This window comes from Rhipicephalus microplus, chromosome 1 (genome assembly GCF_043290135.1).
Source record: "Rhipicephalus microplus isolate Deutch F79 chromosome 1, USDA_Rmic, whole genome shotgun sequence".
Lineage (NCBI taxonomy): Eukaryota > Metazoa > Arthropoda > Arachnida > Ixodida > Ixodidae > Rhipicephalus > Rhipicephalus microplus.
The window spans coordinates 149,743,484-149,762,273 of NC_134700.1; the positions used below are offsets into that span (position 1 = coordinate 149,743,484).

General features: G+C 48.8%; 1 protein-coding gene across 1 annotated transcript in view; it reads left to right on the plus strand.

The window, feature by feature from the left end:
• The first annotated feature begins 208 nt into the window (after nt 1-208).
• Nucleotides 209-18,790, plus strand: part of LOC142800151 (lactosylceramide 4-alpha-galactosyltransferase-like) — a 44,696-nt gene continuing 26,114 nt past the window's right edge. Inside the window, exon 1 of the mRNA XM_075887466.1 lies at nt 209-334. Within this exon, the coding sequence (XP_075743581.1) occupies nt 317-334 (18 nt within the window). The 5' untranslated portion in view covers nt 209-316. The remainder of the gene's footprint in view (nt 335-18,790) is intronic.

The following is an 18,790-nucleotide window of genomic DNA, read 5'->3' on the forward strand; positions in this document are numbered from 1 at the left end:
GCTCGATAGTTAAGGCATGATGTATGTCATGAACCCAACCAACCCCCTGTGCCAGAAAGCATTATAGAAGTTTTTCCTAGAATGCTTATATTTTCATGCCCAAACAGCCGTTCCGGTACAACGTGTTGCGAATTCGTACCTGTTGTCACGTGCACGCTAGTGCACCTGCAGCCACGTCATCCACATATCCCCATCATAGTGCGAGCTTTCGAGAGCGTTTCGACATTGCCGGCTGGCTCCTTACGACACAACAGGGCAGAACGGTTTCCAGCTGTCCAGCCCGTGACATTCAAAAGTGTGCCGGAGAGCTTTCATAATGTCTCGGGTGTCGCAGGTGAGCGCTACTTTCTTACACTATTTTGTGGAATACTCTCAAAGGAAGATAAATTCAGGCGATGACAAAGGCTACAATGAATGAGAAATTTTCGAACGGAGAATGTCACGAAAGCCCACACTTCAACGAGTGGTCTCGTTTTTTTCTCAACTCACAGAGGCCTTGAGGAAGACAAGTCTGCTTCTTTATTCGTTGGGTCCAGTGACACTTTATTGATAAATTATTTTTATCACTGGAAAATAGGGTCATTCTTGCTTTGTGAGAGGTGAAGTTTGACGAGTATTGTTATGTGAAGCCAGATCAACGAGGGTGATAACGAAGAATGCGTACTTATGTATACCTTATGTCTACTGATGATGAAGACATGAATAGCACTGTAGAAACAAAGGCTTGGAGACTGTCCTCGGCTGTGTTCATTCTGTGGCTACAATAACATGCCCCCCCCCCCTCGCTGCCCGTTTGATTGTTTCCTAACACTCGGAATGCTGACCCACAATCACGGCACTCTTCATTCGCCAAAGTTTTTTATCGCCTTGTCCAAAGGTACTTCAGCTGGAAGCTTATTCGTTATTGACTGAGGCATTGAATACACATTAGATCTTCATGAGTTTAAAGTACTAGAAATTGAATGGCAGCATTATTCCTCTGGCTTCATCCGCTGCCAGGGCGTTACCGGTGAGCCTAATCGCAATTGCTAAGGTTTAATAAGAAGTGGGTGAAGTATATCGCTGTAAAGAATAGCAACCTGTTGCTCAGTAATAAGCTTGTTCAGCCGGCCGGTCTAACAAGAAGTTTAAGCGTCAAGTCCACACTTCCTACTAACGGCACCAGCTCTCATAATCTTCGGCAGAGTGGCTCAGCAGCAAATTCCAGCCACAACTTGGGAGGATTCTCAACGCAAATGGGGTGGTGGCGATTGAGACATACATGCCTGCGTACTATACCAGATCGTCGTTCGCAGACCAAAGTTAGCGTATATTGCCACACGCACGTACATGGTTACTACTTTTAACAGATCTCAGTTCACGTACAAAAACCATTAGCACCGCCTGTCCCAGGTCGCGCAGCAATGTTTGGGAAACCTCCAGATGGTTTTAGATTGCTCTACTGAGATCACGAGCAGAACGCGACTGACCAACGTATTCGGTAGATTACGTGGGCACCATCAATAAACGATGAATGGTTCGATCACTGACGCATACAAGACAAAGCATCCCCGGACGATCAGACTACCGGTGGCGGGCTTCTGTGCTCGCAGTTATCATTGTACGGTGAGTGTTCATTCTAGTACATTGAAACTTGCTCTTACCGGGCACATGTCCGCCCCAATAAGCGCTTCCTTCATTCAGTGCCGGTTGCGTTTGCTTCCTCACAATTACTACGGCGCGGCACTATAAAAGAAGCAGTGTCGAAATGCAGAAAAGCGACCCACAGAATGGACGTGGAAAGCATGGACTGCTGGGCAAGTTGGTAACTCATCTTAACCATTTCATTCATCAACATGTGTTAATCAAACAATATTTATATATATATATATATATATATATATATATATATATATATGGGATCTAACAGACAGTAATGCCAAGGAATGTATAGGGGAAGGTATTAAAACCAATGGAATGTAAATAAGAAGAAAGAAAAGTGGGTGAAAAAATAACCAGCCATGAGCAGGAACCGAACCTACGACCTTCGAATGACGCGTTCGATGCTCTAACCACAGAACTATCACAGCGTCCTTCCTTCCATCCACTTTTTGGGGTTCATATGTGAATTTAGAAGTAGGAGTGTCAGTCAGTGCCATCTATAAGCCAAGCGACAAGTGTGAAACACTCTTTTATGCGCATTTCTGGCGTCACGTAGCACGTGAACTTATTACGAGTGGGCAGCTGATCAATAGTCCCTCGTATACAACCTAATGACACCAAGTCTGCCAGTACGAGACCCTCGTTAATGAATAAGGGAAAGAAGTGTATACCTAAGGGCTTGTTTTTCCGTGTTTTGACACAATAATAATGAGATCTAACAGACAGTAATGCCAAGGAATGTATAGGGGAAGGTATTAAAACCAATGGAATGTAAATAAGAAGAAAGAAAAGTGGGTGAAAAAATAACCAGCCATGAGCAGGAACCGAACCTACGACCTTCGAATGACGCGTTCGATGCTCTAACCACAGAGCTATCACAGCGTCCTTCCCTCCATCCACTTTTTGGGGTTCATATGTAAATTTAGAAGTAGGAGTGTCAGTCAGTGCCATCTATAAGCCAAGCGACAAGTGTGAAACACTCTTTTATGCGCATTTGTGGCGTCACGTAGCACGTGAACTTATTACGAGTGGGCAGCTGATCAATAGTCCCTCGTATACAACCTAATGACACCAAGTCTGCCAGTACGAGACCCTCGTTAATGAATAAGGGAAAGAAGTGTATGCCTAAGGGCTCGTTTTTCCGTGTTTTGACACAATAATAATGAGATCTAACAGACAGTAATGCCAAGGAATGTATAGGGGAAGGTATTAAAACTAATGGAATGTAAATAAGAAGAAAGAAAAGTGGGTGAAAAAATAACCAGCCATGAGCAGGAACCGAACCTACGACCTTCGAATAACGCGTTCGATGCTCTAACCGCAGAGCTATCACAGCGTCCTTCCTTCCATCTACTTTTTGGGGTTCATACGTAAATTTAGAAGTAGGAGTGTCAGTCAGTGCCATCTATAAGCCAAGCGACAAGTGTGAAACACTCTTTTATGCGCATTTGTGGCGTCACGTAGCACGTGAACTTATTACGAGTGGGCAGCTGATCAATAGTCCCTCGTATACAACCTAATGACACTAAGTCTGCCAGTACGAGACCCTCGTTAATGAATAAGGAAAAGAAGTGTATGCCTAAGGGCTCGTTTTTCCGTGTTTTGGCACAATATTAATGAGATCTAACACACAGTAATGCCAAGGAATGTATAGGGGAAGTTATTAGAACCAATGGAATGTAATAAGGAAGAAAGAAAAGTTGGTGAAAAAATAACCAGCCGTGAGCAGGAATCGAACCTACGACCTTCGAGTAACGCGTTCGATGTTCTAACCACTGAGCTACCACAGAGGCCTTCCTTCCATCCACTTTTTGGGGTTCATATGTGAATTTAGAAGTGCCGGCAATATTTGAGCGCATGATGTGCCGGCAACATTTGAGCGCATGATGGACACAATCTTAAGAGGCTTCAAACGGAACACGTGTTTGTGCTACTTAGATGATGTTGTGGTATTTTCGCCTGATTTTCCCACGCACCTTCGTCGCTTGGAACAGGTTGTACGCTGCCTTTTTGCAGCTGGCTTCCAACTAAACTTGGACTTGCGTGTCACTTTGGAGCACGCAAGCTGACCATTCTCGAACACGTCGTGTCGAAGGATGGCGTTCTCCCTGACCCCGCTAAGCTACGTGCTGTTAGCGAGTTCCCGAGGCCCTCGTCTCTTAAGGAACTGCGTAGTTTCATTGGGCTTTGCTCATACTTCCGCCGCTTCATCTGGGATTTCGCCTCGATCATAGCATCTCTGACAGACCTACTTAAGGGAGACCGTAATCAATCTGCGTCGTCTCCAGCCTGCGACAGTGCTTTTGCGAAGCTCCGTGAACTGTTAACAACACCACCCACACTGCGACATTTCGATTCAAGCACTCCCACAAAAATCCACACGGATGCTTGCGGTGTCGGTCTTGGCGCTGTACTCGCCCAACGAAAGCCTGGTTACCAAGAATATGTTGTTGCGTACGCGAGCCTCACTCTTACAAGCACAGAAGCAAATTATTCGGTCACTGAGAAAGAATGTCTAGCGATCATCTGGGCCATTACCAAATTTCGACCTTATCTGTACGGCCGCCCTTTCGATGTTGTTACCGATCACCACGCGCTCTGCTGGTTATCCTCCCTCAAGGATCCCTCCGGACGCTTGGCACAGTGAGATTTACGGATCCAAGAGTACGACATCCGTGTCATTTATCGCTCAGGCCAAAAGCATGCCGATGCCGATGCCGATGCTCTTTCACGTCCGCCTGTTTCTGCTGATATTGCGAGTGTCTCCATCCAAGACATCTTACTTCCACTGTCAAGACCCATTGACATGGCTGTGGAGCAGCGCAAAGATTCGTGGATTGCGTCTCTGATGGATTACCTATCTGAAACACTCTCCCACCCGCCACATCGAGCGCTACACCGACAAGCCTCTCACTTTGCCATCCGTGATGGAATACTTTATCGCCGCAACTACCACCCTGACGGCCACAAATGGCTACTCATCATACCTAGGCATCTCCGTGCCAGCATATGTGCTGCTTTCCATGCCGATCCGCAGTGTGCACACGCCGGTTTGTTTAAAACATATGCCAGGCTACGTTTTGGGTTTTATTGGCACGGCATTTACACATTCCTTCAAAAGTACATTCGGTCTTGCACACAGTGCCAAAGCCGCAAGCACGATCCTAGCCGTCCAACTGCACCAATGCAGCTGTTACCGTGCCCAATGCGACCATTCGACCGGGTTGGGATAGACCTTTATAGTCCTCTGCCATATACATCAGCTGGGAATCGCTGGATTATTGTAGCGATTGACCATCTCACGAGATATGCAGAAACGGCCGCTCTACCAGCCGCGACGGCACGTGACGTTGCGTCTTTCCTCCTGTAACGTTTTGTTTTCCGTCACGGCGCTCAACGTGAACTTTTGAGCGACCGAGGCCGCGTCTTTCTCGCGGATGTTATTAAAGAACTTCTTGCTCAATGCCATGTGATCTACCGCTGTACTACCGCATATCGGCCACAAACAAACGGCTTGACCGAACGTTTCAACCGCACTCTCGGCGACATTTCTATGTATGTCACCTCCGACCACTCCAACTGGGATCTCATCCTTCCCTACGTATTGTACGCTTACAACACGGCACCTCAAGCGACGACAGGCTTTTTTTCCTTCTTGTTACTTTATGGTCGAGAGCCGTCATCTCTCATCGACACCATTCTCCCTTACCGACACGACTCATCCGAAGGAACACCAGTTTCCGAAGCCGCTCGGTATGCTGAAGAATGTCGACAATTCGCTCGCGCCCTTACAGCACAAGAACAAGAGCTACAAAAATTTCGTCACGACGATGGACGGTCTTACTACCAGTTTTCGCCCAACCATCTTGTTTGGCTGTGGGTGCCTCCCACTGCTGCTCCTGGTACATCCACAAAGTTTGTCAGCAGGTCCCATGGGCCTTATCGCATCATAAAGAAAACTTCCGCTGTCAACTACCTCATCGAAACCCTAACACCTACTCCAGAGCGGCGTCGCCGAGGACGCAAAATCGTACACGTGGATCGTCTGAAACCATATCACGAACCACTTGTTCTCACGACACCTTAGAACACCTACTTCGCTCCGTCTTCAGCGAGGGGGAAATATGTAATGGTGAATGTAGTGGGTCATGCATAGCTCGGAAAACACATCGTCAGTGCTAAGCACGAGGCGCTCGCGCCGGACGTTATCGCTGCTTTCGCTGGCTAGGCCTACGCTCCTACTTGGTTTCAAATAATAGTTCTGACTGTCACAGTTCTTTACAGTATCAAGTATATCCTCCGTGAGCGGTCACTACGTGGCTTATTTCGACGTTTCGGCCTAGAGTCTGGCCTTCATCAGGATTGAGGGTACAGTTTGTTGGTGCTGAGTTTTATACAATCTTCAATCATAGGGTGAGAGAGAGAAAGAGGAAAAAAGCGAGAAAAAGAAGAAAAAAAGAAAGAAAAAAGAAGAAAAAGAAAACAAAAAAGAAAAAAGGATAATATAAGGTGGACTGCCCCGGGCGCCCCCTTTCACTCTTCCCTCCCCTTTCCCCTCCATCTCTCTCTCCTTTCTCCTTTTAACCTTTAGGATGTTATCGGTCTGTGTATCCTTCCTTTTACTAACGCATTGTTCCCGACCAGACGGCGCCTCCTGGCTCTGGCGGTTCGGTGTGGGGGGGAAGAGCTTTTTTCAGACGTTTCAGCCGTTATTATATTGTGGGGCTTTAGTATACGCATCCTCTTCACCGGTACATTATCATCATTATCATGTGTGGCTCATGCATCCTCATCGTTTTCGCGTAGCATCATCATCTTGGCTCATTCATCGTAGCTGTCGGCTGCCGGTTCCTCGGGCCTAATAAAAGGTAATCCAAACCAAGACTTCATACGTGGTGGAGCGTGCTGTTAGATCCCCCGCCATCCTCTCGACCACTCTACCCCCTGGAGCTACGTTCAGGTCGCCGCTTGGGCCAGGTGTCATGAAATATGTCGCACCAAGATGAGGCCGGTGCTGCAGCCGTTCCCACTTCTCCACCACGTGCCGCGCCTTCTCACGTCATCAACAGCCTCCAGCGTGAGCCCCATCTCTTCGCTGGTATGCGCGGGGAAGATGTGGAGGAATGGCTGGATGATTTCGAAAGTGTCGGCGCTGCTAACCGTTGGGATAACACCTACAAACTCGCTCACGTGTCATTCTACCTCACGGGTGTCGCAAAGACGTGGTTCCTCAACCACTTCATCGACATCTCCGACTGGTCAGCCTTCAAAGATCAGCTTCGCCATGTCTTTGGCACACCGGCTGTTCGTTCGGATCTCGCAAAGAAAGCTCTCGTGACTCGGAAACAGCACATCGGGAAGTCGTATACATCCTACATCGAGGATGTTCTTTCACTTTGCCGCCGGGTTGACACACCAATGACAGAATCAGACAAGGTGCGCCAGCTTCTTAAGGGAATTGCACCCGTCGCATTCAATGCCGTTGTAATCCAGAATCCGGCTACCGTTGCTGACGTTGCGACAACCTGTCAGCGCCTCGAAAAACTTGAGTCTATGCGCCTAGAACCAGACAGTGACGCGGCCCGTATTACGACTGATCCAAACCTGCGAGACACGATAAGGGTGATTATACGCGAAGAATTAGAATCGATGGGACTCACACTACCTTCAGTGTGTCCCATCCAGTCTTCTTCAACGTCATTGCGGGATGTCATCAGGGAAGAGCTCACGTCCATGACCCACAAGGCCAACCTGCAGCCCACTGTCTCTCGTACTCTCCCATCGTTCCCGCACACCGCCGCCGCGCCACCAGGCACCGTCAGCTCGACGTCCCCGCCACGAACGTACGCATCGGTTGTTGCCGCACCTCCCACAAGCTTTCCTATGAGCTTTTAATCACCACGGCCTGAGCCGTCATCTGTCCCTCTGACTGCTCTTTCTCCCGGTGCAGTTAGCGCAAGCTACTAACCTCCTTATCGATTGACTCGGCCTACGTGCTATTATTGCCGCTATCGTGGTCACATTGCACGCTTTTGCCGCAAGCGCTAGCAAGACGAGCGCCGAGGGTATGACATACGCGAACGGGACTATACCGCAGGAGCCTTGTACCAGGGCGGCCGTTATTTGTCACCACCGCGTCGGTCTCCATCTCCGCCAGCATCGGGTGAACTGCGCAGTAGTCACCGATCAACCCGACGCCGTTCACCGTCGCCTTACCGTCCCTCTTCTTCTCCTCTTCAGCCTGCTTCCCTTACTTCTGATCGGCGTCAGGAAAACTAAGCGATGCAGTTTTTGGAGGACAAACTGCATTCGAACACAGGACTCCAATTCCTCCAGCGCGCCCCTACAATATGATTGCGGTCACAGTTGAGGGAGTGGACGATGATGCTTTGGTGGACACTGGGGCTGCGTTTTCTGTTATTCGTGCTGATTTGTGTGCCCGTCTTCGAAAAGTCCCGACGCCTTATGATGGACCGACACTGGTTACAGCCCAGGGAACAATGATTCGCCCTTCCGCTCTCTGTACTGCCCGTGTACTAATCGACAAAATTCTTCATCATATAGAATTTGCTGTGCTATCCCCATGCTCCCAAGAACTCATTTTAGGCTGGGACTTTCTTTCCTCTGCTTCTTCGGCTATTTGCTGTGCCCAACGTGTCGTCCATTTTACTGACACTGACCACTTGCTCAACGACGAAACCTACAGGCCACTTCGACTCATCGCTGCAGTAGACATCGAGTTACCACCATCAATTAGTTACAGTTTTGTCCAACGATGGTGGACAAAACCTGGTCCATTTTGGTCACTCTGGTGACATTTTGGTCACTCCATCACCACGATGCCTTAATAAAGCCATAGCTCTCGCATGAGGTGTGGCTCGCTTCAACAATGGATCAACTGTCCTCGCTGCTACCAACAGCACACAAGATAAAATTTTACTGCCACGGGGCACTACTGTCGCCTGCGTTGCCGATCTGCAGCCTGTGTGCGTTGTGCCTCTTACCCCTGTCTCCTCTTAAGGCCATCCTGCAGATCATGCTGCTTCTTCGGCCTTTACAGCAGCCATCAACAAAGACTTGACAGACTCACAGAAGCAGCAGCTGCTTGATTTGTTGGAAAACCATGCAAAATCCTTTGACGTTCATTAATCCACCCTGGGCCAGACAACCGCTACAGGACATCGTATTCAGACCGACGGAACATCCATTGTGCACCGCCGTCCGTACCGCGTCTCTCTAGCCGAACGAAAAATCACTGAAGAAAACGTAGACGATATGCTCCTACGGGAGATAATCCGACCCTCAACCAGTCCTTGGTCGTCGCCCATCGTTCTGGCGCGTAAAAAAGACGGTTCCGTACGATTTTGTGTCGATTACCGAGCACTCCATAAGATCACTAGGAAGGACGTATACCCCATGCCACGCATCGACGATTCCCTAGATTCCTTACAAAGTGCTGAATACTTTTCGAGCCTCGACTTGCGTTCCGGCTATTGGCAAATCCCCATGCACGAAGATGATAAAGAAAAAACTGCGTTTGCAACCCCGGACGGCCTATACGAATTCAATGTTATGCCGTTCGGTCTATGCGATGCGCCCGCAAATTTGAGCGCATGATGGACACCGTGCTGCGTGGCCTGAAATGGAAGACTTGCCTATGTTACCTCGATGACATTGTTGTCTTTTCATCGACGTTTCCTCAACATCTGCAACGCTTGGACGAGGTCCTGACTTGTCTTGCGGGCGCTGGTCTTCAAATTAACACCAAAAAGTGCCATTTCGCCAGCAGATTTATCAAGGTACTCGGTCATGTTGTAAGCAAGGACGGAATTCGTCCAGACCCTGATAAAACTGCTGCAGTGCTTCGCTTCCCTCGCTCTGACAAACCGAAAGATTTGCGAAGTTTCCTTGGTCTCGCCTCTTACTTTCGGCGATTCATACAAAACTTTGCCTCCATAGCCGCACCACTTCATAAGCTACTTGCTTCCAGTATGCTCTTTCAGTGGTCTCAGGAATGTGAATCGGCTTTTGACAGGTTGAAGAGTGCCCTCACGACCGACCCTGTACTTGCTCATTTTCACGATGAGGCACCGACCTTCCTGCACACAGACGCTAGCGGCCGCGGTTTAGGAGCCGTGCTCCTGCAACGCGACAACTCTTCGCGAGAGCGAGTCGTTGCATAAGCCAGCCGCGTCCTCTCCGCAGCCAAGAGGAACTACACGATCACCGAGCAGGAGTGCCTCGCCATCGTTTGGTCAGTACAGAAATTTTGTCCATATCTGCATGGCCGCCATTTCATCATTGTGACCGACCACCACACTTTATTTTGAGATCGCATACAGGTGAGGCAGGAAGCATAGTGACGCTGACGATCTTTCTCGCTGCCCACTACCAGCGACTCCACTCGGGGTTTCCGCAATCAATTTGCACAACACGCCCTCAGAGTCCACGTCTACGGCGGTTTCCTCTCTCGCCTCTATGAACCAGCTGCCTTCGGACGACCCGCACGATTTTTATTCTCGACAGCTGGCTGACCCATACTGTCGAGGTATTATAGGCTACCTCACTCGCAGTTCCCGTCCACCTAATGCAAGGCTCCGTCGCCTACTCTCGCAATTTAAGCTGGACAACTCGGTGCTGTACCGCAAAATTTACCATCGTGACGGTCAGCGCTGGGTTCCCATTCCACCCCGATCGCTTCGGTCCGAAGTGCTCAGAGCGCTTCATGACCATCCGACTGCTGGTCATCTTGGTTACCATAAAACCTATGATCGCCTTCGAAGTCGGTTTTATTGGCCAAACATTACCACTAGTGTAGCTCGGTACGTCGGGTCCTGCACTACCTGCCAATGTAGAAAAATACCAACATCTGCTCCCGCCAGTACACTACAGCCTCTTCCGTGCCCAGCCACACCATTCGAAGTTGTAGGCGTCGATCTTTATGGCCCCCTTCCCGTCAGTGCTGCTGGAAACCGATGGATAGTAACAGCCGTTGACCATTTGAAGCGCTACGCCGAGACGGCATCTGTCACTACCGGTTCCGCTTCTGAAATTGCCGACTTCATCCTCCGAGCCATTATACCGCGTCATGGGGCTCCACGTGTATTGCTCAGCGACCGTGGAAGGGCCTTCTTTTCACAACTAGTGAACGAACTTCTTCGCGCCTCTGGCACAACTCACAAGACTGCCTCTAGTTATCATCCCCAGACTAACGGCCTCACTGAGCGATTCCACCGCACTCTTGCTGACATGATCGCCGCCTATATTCAACCAGACCACAATAACTGGGACTTTGTTCTACCATTCGTCACTTTCGCCTACAATACAGCCATTCAGCGGACAACCGGCTACTCGCCATTTTACCTAGTTTATGGACGCTCCCCTACATCTTTCCTGGACGTCTCTTTCTTTACCTGCCAAGCGAATTCATCTCCATCTTCTTCAGAGGAATACGTTTCACGACTCGCACAGTGCCGCCAACGTGCTCGTATAAACACTGAAGCCCACCAGCAAGACAGAAAGCTAGTTTATGATCAATCGCATCGTGCTGTATCCTTCAAACCTGGAGACGAAGTGCTCCTTTTGACGCCTGTTCGCACACCTGGTATGTGTGACCAATTTCAGCCTCGGTTTATCGGGCCGTACACAGTTCTTGAAGAGACTTCACCAGTGAATTATCGCGTGACGCCACTTGTAACCCCAGCAAATCGCCGTTATAGAACTACAGAGGTCGTCCATGTCTCCCATATGAAGCCCTTCATGCGACGTTCTTTGTCCCCTTGACTTGCCGCGGCCAGGCTGGCCGCTTTCACGTGGGGGGAATATGTGGGCATTTAGTATACGCATCCTCTTCACCGGTACATTATCATCATTATCATGTGTGGCTCATGCATCCTCATCGTTGTCGCATAGCATCATCATCTTGGCTCATTCATCGTAGCTGTCGACTGCCGGTTCCTCGGGCCTAATAAAAGGTAATCCGAACGAAGAATTCATAATATATATATATATATATATATATATATATATATGACATAAGAAGGCAGAGATGGTTAGGAGAAGTACATGAGGAAGAAGTGAGAATGGAATAAACATGGGGTATGCGCCAGGCCACGTCTGCCATTCATCATAGCGTCACACACGTCGACAGGATGAATACCTGCCAGCCCTTTCATCAGTCGCTCATCATCGACGCAGTTCCCCACAAGACGCCCTGACCATACATTGACTACCGAATCATCTCCTAGCAGTACACAGTGACCAGCACCTTGACGGAACCATCAGCTGACCTTGACATCCCCAAGCACACCGGATCAGCGGACGATGGAACCGTACAGGACTGGTTAAACCTATTCGAGCTCCACGCTGCCGCTGCATCATAGTCGGAACGGGAGATGATCGCCAACTTCATTGACTACTTCTCCAGTGAGGCTTTTAAGTTTTACTTGACACACATATTCGAAAACTACGAATCGTTGCAAAAGATGAAACAAGAGATGATCGCCCGATTTCGCAACTATGATGAAGACTTTCTTATTGCCAACCATCTGGAAACAATCGCACTCGGTCAGCACAGTCAAAAGCACTGCTCACGCATTGGTATATCAAGAACGAATCGGCCTTTGAAACAAGAACAATTAAAGCACCCTCTCACTGAAAGGCAGCCAGATCCGTTTGCAGGAAGAGTGCACCCTCTACCACACCACGTTTCGCAACTGCCCGATCGAAAACCAACCTTTACGTCATCAATGCATCGTAGCACTCCTGTTAGTAAGCCACCCTACGCAATGTACTCTTCGTCTCGCGCACTTCGCCCACCTCCTGCTTCTCCGCCGCTTGGCTCTTCAGTTGCTCACAACGCTCATCGGGCATCTCACAGGCTCACTACGGTTGATACACAGGTGAGTAACTCGGAAGATACTCAACCAGGCTTTGGTCTTTCTGTGCAGATGCATGCATCAGAACAGCTTAACTCGTTAGTTACACAGAAAGACAAACATTTCCGACTGAAATCTGACCAAACTACGCCTGCTGCGGTGTCACCACCCAGTGCACGGACACCAGGGAGTCTTAACAACACAGGAGGCTCGGAAGCATCAAATCGCACACGTTGCTGAGAGCCAGAAGCGTCCATTAGGAACAGCGTCATAAGAGCTTCCGAAGAGTCTCCAGTAAATTCGAGCGCACAACCTTCATTACCCGCAATGCAGCATAACAGTCCGCTGACTACCATCTGCCTACTAGACACCACATCAAGTTGCCCAGAAAATTAGTGCCATGGTCATAAACGGCTGCCACCTCAGCTCCTTCCACATGAACACCATCAATGCCAGCAGAAGCAAGCCCAAGAACAACAGAGTCTCTATGGGCTACACCAGTAAGGACGACTACGAATGGAAAAATCTTTGGAAGAACACTCAAGGATTAAACAAAGGCGTCTACAAGCGGGTCAAGTGAAGCGACGACAAATTAAATATGTCTTGCTTAAGAAAAACAAGTCTTCTGATTCAAGACATTTTCGCAAAAAGGAACATCGCACAAGATTTCTCCAGAAGAGATCAAGATTCAGTCTACAATCAATGCTGTTCAAACAACAGGACACAAAGCGACGAAGGAGGCGCAAAACAACACCATGTTTTACGGAAAGACGCAGAAATCACCGCATCAGTCTTGGTCAACAAACACACAGACGGGTGGCACAGCATGTGTACCAATCAAGGAAAAGAACACGACGCCTACGCAAATCATGCTGCTGGTGCTCCGAAGCCTTCGCACGCCGTTCATTCCTTGCAAGTATACAATAAGTTTCATCATCTGCAGTTTCCACGTTCAAGGTGTAATTGTGTTTTCCAGAACGCAAGTCAGCCTCGCCCACCAGAACTCCAGAACTTACCGGACTGCTGCACTCTCTGAAGCTAAAGTGTGTTTACGGAAACTTCCTTGGACACGAAACGATGTTCCCTTTTTTGACAGTGTTCACTTTTAAGCCGTGCATGTTCAGTTTTTAATTTCTGTTCGTCTGACGCGACTTCTTTCGGGGGGAGGGGGAATGCTGTGACGTAATAAGGCAGAGATGGTTAGGAGAAGTAGATGAGGAAGAAGTGAGAATAGAATAAACATGGGGTATGCTGCGCCAGGCCACGTCTGCCATATATATATATATATATATATATATATATATATATATATATATATATATATATATATATATATATATATATATATATATATATATATATATATATATACATGCATGCATGCATGCGTGAGTGTTCAGCTGGTTCTTGTAATAAATTATTTGGTGATAGTTTGCACTGTCATTGTAACCCTTCCCTTGTGCTAGAGTTTTCTTTTTTCGCACCACCATGATCCACCGATAGGGGGCCGTATTGACCAGACGCGTCTCGCATGGGCTCCTGCTTTTCGTGCTTTTCAGCCTGAAGCAAGGCCAGTGACGAACTCAAGAGTATCACAGCCTCAGCCGCCAAGACACGAGGAATCGGTGGACACTAGCTTATTTTGGGTGAGTGCATCCTGTCTCAAGATATAAGACTTAATTCCCGACAAGCGCACGTCCAGTTTATTAAGCCTAACGCCAAGTTCGTTCCTGAGCAAAGCTGCGCGGCGCGTGCACAACGCGGTCAGGTGCACCTGACGGCACGGCAGGAGCACTCGTGCTCACCGTGGCGAAAATCTCTTAGAATGAGCCGAGACGCAGCCGCAGCAAGCGAAATGCAAAGAAACCAGCAAGACGAAGAAAATACAATGCAAACTGACCCAGTGGAAGCAAACAAAACTACAGAAAATTTGTGGACTTATGACGCTGGCAGTGGCAGAACAATTGCAACGGAAAGCGCTTGGATCACGAGAAATAAGAAAGACAAGAAGGCTGCCGTCAATCAAAGGACACCGGCCAACTAACCCACAGAGCAGCCACCTATCACAGAGCAGACGCTAAAGCCATCACCACCGCAGCAACAACGCAGGCCCAAGATGCCACCTGTGCCACTCGATGACTTTAAGATCGTCTACCGCATGCAAGCAGGTCTTGACCTAGCCAAATGAAACACCGTCGCTGTCGGCAGAGTGAGTGGACTATCGCAGCAAGACTTTAACGACAAGGTACGCGTACAAGTCCAGAGAATGGAAAACCTAATCATCGCAAGCACCGCCGCCAAAGAAGACGCCAAGAAACTGGTAAGCATCCAGAAAATACAGCTTGGAGGAAATTTCTACACTGTGAACGGCAACATCAGAACACCGGACGACGTCTCCAGAGGCGTCATCAGTGGCTTGATACCCGGTACGAGCACCGCAGAACGCATGGCTGGAATTCGCGCACCGGCAAGGTACACAGTTCTTCACGCCCGAATGCTGGGTCAATCGACTGCGGCAGTCATCTTCTTTGAAGAACCGCACGTTCTCTACTACAAAATTTTCCAGAGAGTGGACTTCCGCTGCAGACCATATCGTCAGTCAGTGCAGTATTGCCGAGCTTGTGGCAATACGGGTCACCGCCAGGACGTCTGTCCGAAACCTATCCCAGATTTCTGCTATAAATGTGGCAAGGCTGGACAAACGCAAGGAAAGCAAAGTCCACCACCATACAACGTAAAACAACAGCGCCTGAACAGGCTTCAAGAAATAGACAACAACTGAAACGCCAGCGGGGAAGAGTTCCCTAAGGTTAACATATCGGCCGCTACCTCTAACAGAAACAATGAGGGCCGCGTCTCCATGCGCAGTAGATCCAAATCAATACTGCGTTCATGTTTGCGCTCCCGCTCTCGCACGCGCTCGCGTTCCGTTAAACGTGCGAGCTACGCTACCATGGCAAGTGGATCTAACGACAGCAGCAGCTTAACCTCCTCGAATTCGGACACGTCATCCATACAGGTTCTCGAAGATAAACTGAAAAACCAAGGAAAAAAAGCTCCAGAATCAGCACAGCCAACTGCAAATCCAACAAAGCCTCATAAATAAACTGCTTCAGAGTCAAAAACGACAACAAGAGCTCATTGACAAGCTGCTTGAAAAGTGCACGCATCAGCAAGGACATTCAGACAATGCAGAACAACAATATCAAGAACAAGCAAACTCAAGCACAGAGCCGGCAACGACGCTGACCAAGGTAGGCGTCCAAGCCCTAGTGAACGCAAGGTGCCGGATATTCCAAGAATCTTTCATGTATAACATGCACGCCACGATAGAAAAGATTGTCCAGTCAGCAATAGAAAAAACAGCCTCAATGTTTGAACACAAGATCACTACGCTTAACTCCAAAATTGATGGGATTGCTGCGCAAGTCAACAATTTCATCGCGCACGTGAAAAAACTTACGTATCCATGGCACAGTTCGACAGCTTGAACAACCCACGCCAAATGACTCGGAAGAAGGCACGAGCGAACAGTCACAATGCTTCTCGCTCAGTCTCGCTGAGTCTCGATCGCAGGCGTGACATCGAATCGATCGAAGATGGCAGTTCCTAGCCATAAGTATAAGAACCAGCATTCAACTTTACACATATGGCAATGGAACTCTCGATCATACCGCCCTCGACACGCAAGCCTACAAGAATTCATCAAGCTTAACCAACCAGACATCATTGCACTTCAGGAAACCAACACGCAGAACGTACGACAGCAAGGGTACATGACCTACGCACAAACCCAACGCCCTGCCATACTTGTCAAGAAAGCACTTTCAACGCAAAAAACATGAAATCGAGGACACTCAGATAGATCATACCCTAATAGAGATTCTGCCGGAACGAAAGACGCAGCAAAGTCTTTTCATAACCAATATATACAGCCCCCCCACGAGACCAACTACCAGACTTCACTCACTTCATACGAGATATCAGGAAACGCACGAATGTCCACCAGATCATAATAATGGGAGACTTTAACGCCTCTCACACGGCATGGGGCTATCATATCACCCCGGGGAAAGGTTCTAGGGTGCACGATACTGCTCAACATCACAGACTAACCCTGTGGAACGGCCCTCTTCAGAGCACGAGAATAGGAAACAGCGTCTCGAGGAATACAAATCCCGATCTTAAATTTACGGCGAACGTCACTGGGGCAGAGTGCAGTGTGCTACCGGAAACTTTAGGTAGTGATCATCACATCATCCAACTCTCTGTAGCACACACTCGTAAACAGACCAAGACTGGAATAGCGCGGTTAACGGAATGGCAATCTTTTAGGAATGACCTCGACGTTGAAACCACCATAATCGACATTGAAGACTGGTTTAAGAATGTGCTCAAGATAGCCGAACGCTACACTAAGGACATATAGCTTGACGTCGATACACCCGCCGTCGACGCACATCTCCTGCACCTATGGGAGGCTAGGAGAGGACTTCTAAAACGGTGGATGCGGCAAAAACTAAACAGAAAGTTACGGAAACGCATTTCTCTCCTCACCGAGCAATCTGAAGATTATGCGAACCAATTCGCCAGGCAGAACTGGCACGCTTTCTGTGATAAGCTGCAGGGGACTCTGAGCACCAAGAAGACCTGGCATCTGCTACGCACACTTCTAGCCACGCAACCCTCCAAAGCAGCACAGAAGCAGCACCTTCAGAGGCTTATTCGAAACTACGCTGGTACAGAAGAACACCTCTTAAAAGAAATACAAAAGAAGCTCTGTGGCGATGCACCCACTCGGGCTTCAATTCACACCAAAGAATATGCTGGCGCACCAAACACTGAACTCGACCAGCCCTTCAGCCAGGCTGAACTGCCCACAGCCCTATCGAAGTAGACAAGAAATACCAGACCCCGGAATAGACAGGATTGTCAACAAACACTTGCGCAACCTACCGCACCAGGCCACCACGGCTCTTCTCCGATATTACAACGACTGCTGGAATAAAGGAGAGCTACCTGCGGTATGGAAGCACTCGGAAATTACCATGATCCCTGAGCCTAACAAACCAGTCAGCATTGAGAACCTACACCCGATTTTTCTCACCTCGTGCGTGGGAAAGTTGTTCGAACACATGGTGCACAACCGCTTAACCCAGTACCTGGAAGACAGTGGACGCCTACCGGACGCCATGTTTGGCTTCAGGCAGCATCTTTCGACGCACGACGTGCTCTTACTACTCAAAAAAGACCTCCTTGATCACCTCACCCATCGAAGTAAGTACTCCATACTCGGAGTCGACGTCAAGGTGGCCTTCGATAACGTCAGCCACGACGCGATCCTCAACAACCTCGAAGGCATAGGCTGCGGCATTAGAACCTACACGTATGTCAGAAACTTTCTGATGGACCGTACGGCAACTGTGGGCATATGCAACATCCGCAGCAAAAGCTTCCAACTACCTAAAATGGCACACCGCAGGGTTCGGTCATCTCGCCATTACTTTTCAATGTGGCTGTGATCAATCTGCCAAAACTTCTCGACAAAATACCAGATTTACGGCACGCGATCTATGCTGATGACATCACGCTCTGGACCAGGGCTTCGAACACTGGGAGACAAGAGACCAGCCTACAAACCGCCGTAGATACCATCGAACGGTATCTCAGAAACTGCGGTCTCTGCTGTGCCCCCGAGAAATCCGAGCACCTCGTCCTCAAAGCGAGAACAAGAGGCAGACCCCCTCTATACGACGAGCCTGACCCTAGCGTGAAGCTGAAAGCGACCTTAATTCCAAAAGTCGAGACCCTGCGAGTACTTGGAGTTCACATCTACAAGGATGGATTTGGAGCTGCCACCATACCGAGACTCCAACGGACACTATCACAACTCACGCACCTCGTCAAGAGGATCGCGAATCATCGAAACGAACTCAAAGAGCACGACACGCTACGTTTAATGCAAGCTCTGTTCGCCAGCCGCATTACGTATGGCACGCCGTACCTGAATTTAAAAACCGCTGAAATTGAAAAACTTAATATTATGATAAGAAAGGCCACTAAAGTAGCCCTGGGACTTCCACCAATGGCCTCTACCACACGTCTCATAAAGATGAGCGTCCACAACACGTTGCAAGAGCTCATCGAAGCGCATAGGAACAGTCAGCTGGAGAGGCTCAAACTGACGCCCACGGGGAGGTCGATGCTCCGGTACCTCAACTATAGCGACAAGTTCATTGCCGATGCAGACCGGAAAAATCGCATCCCGCTGT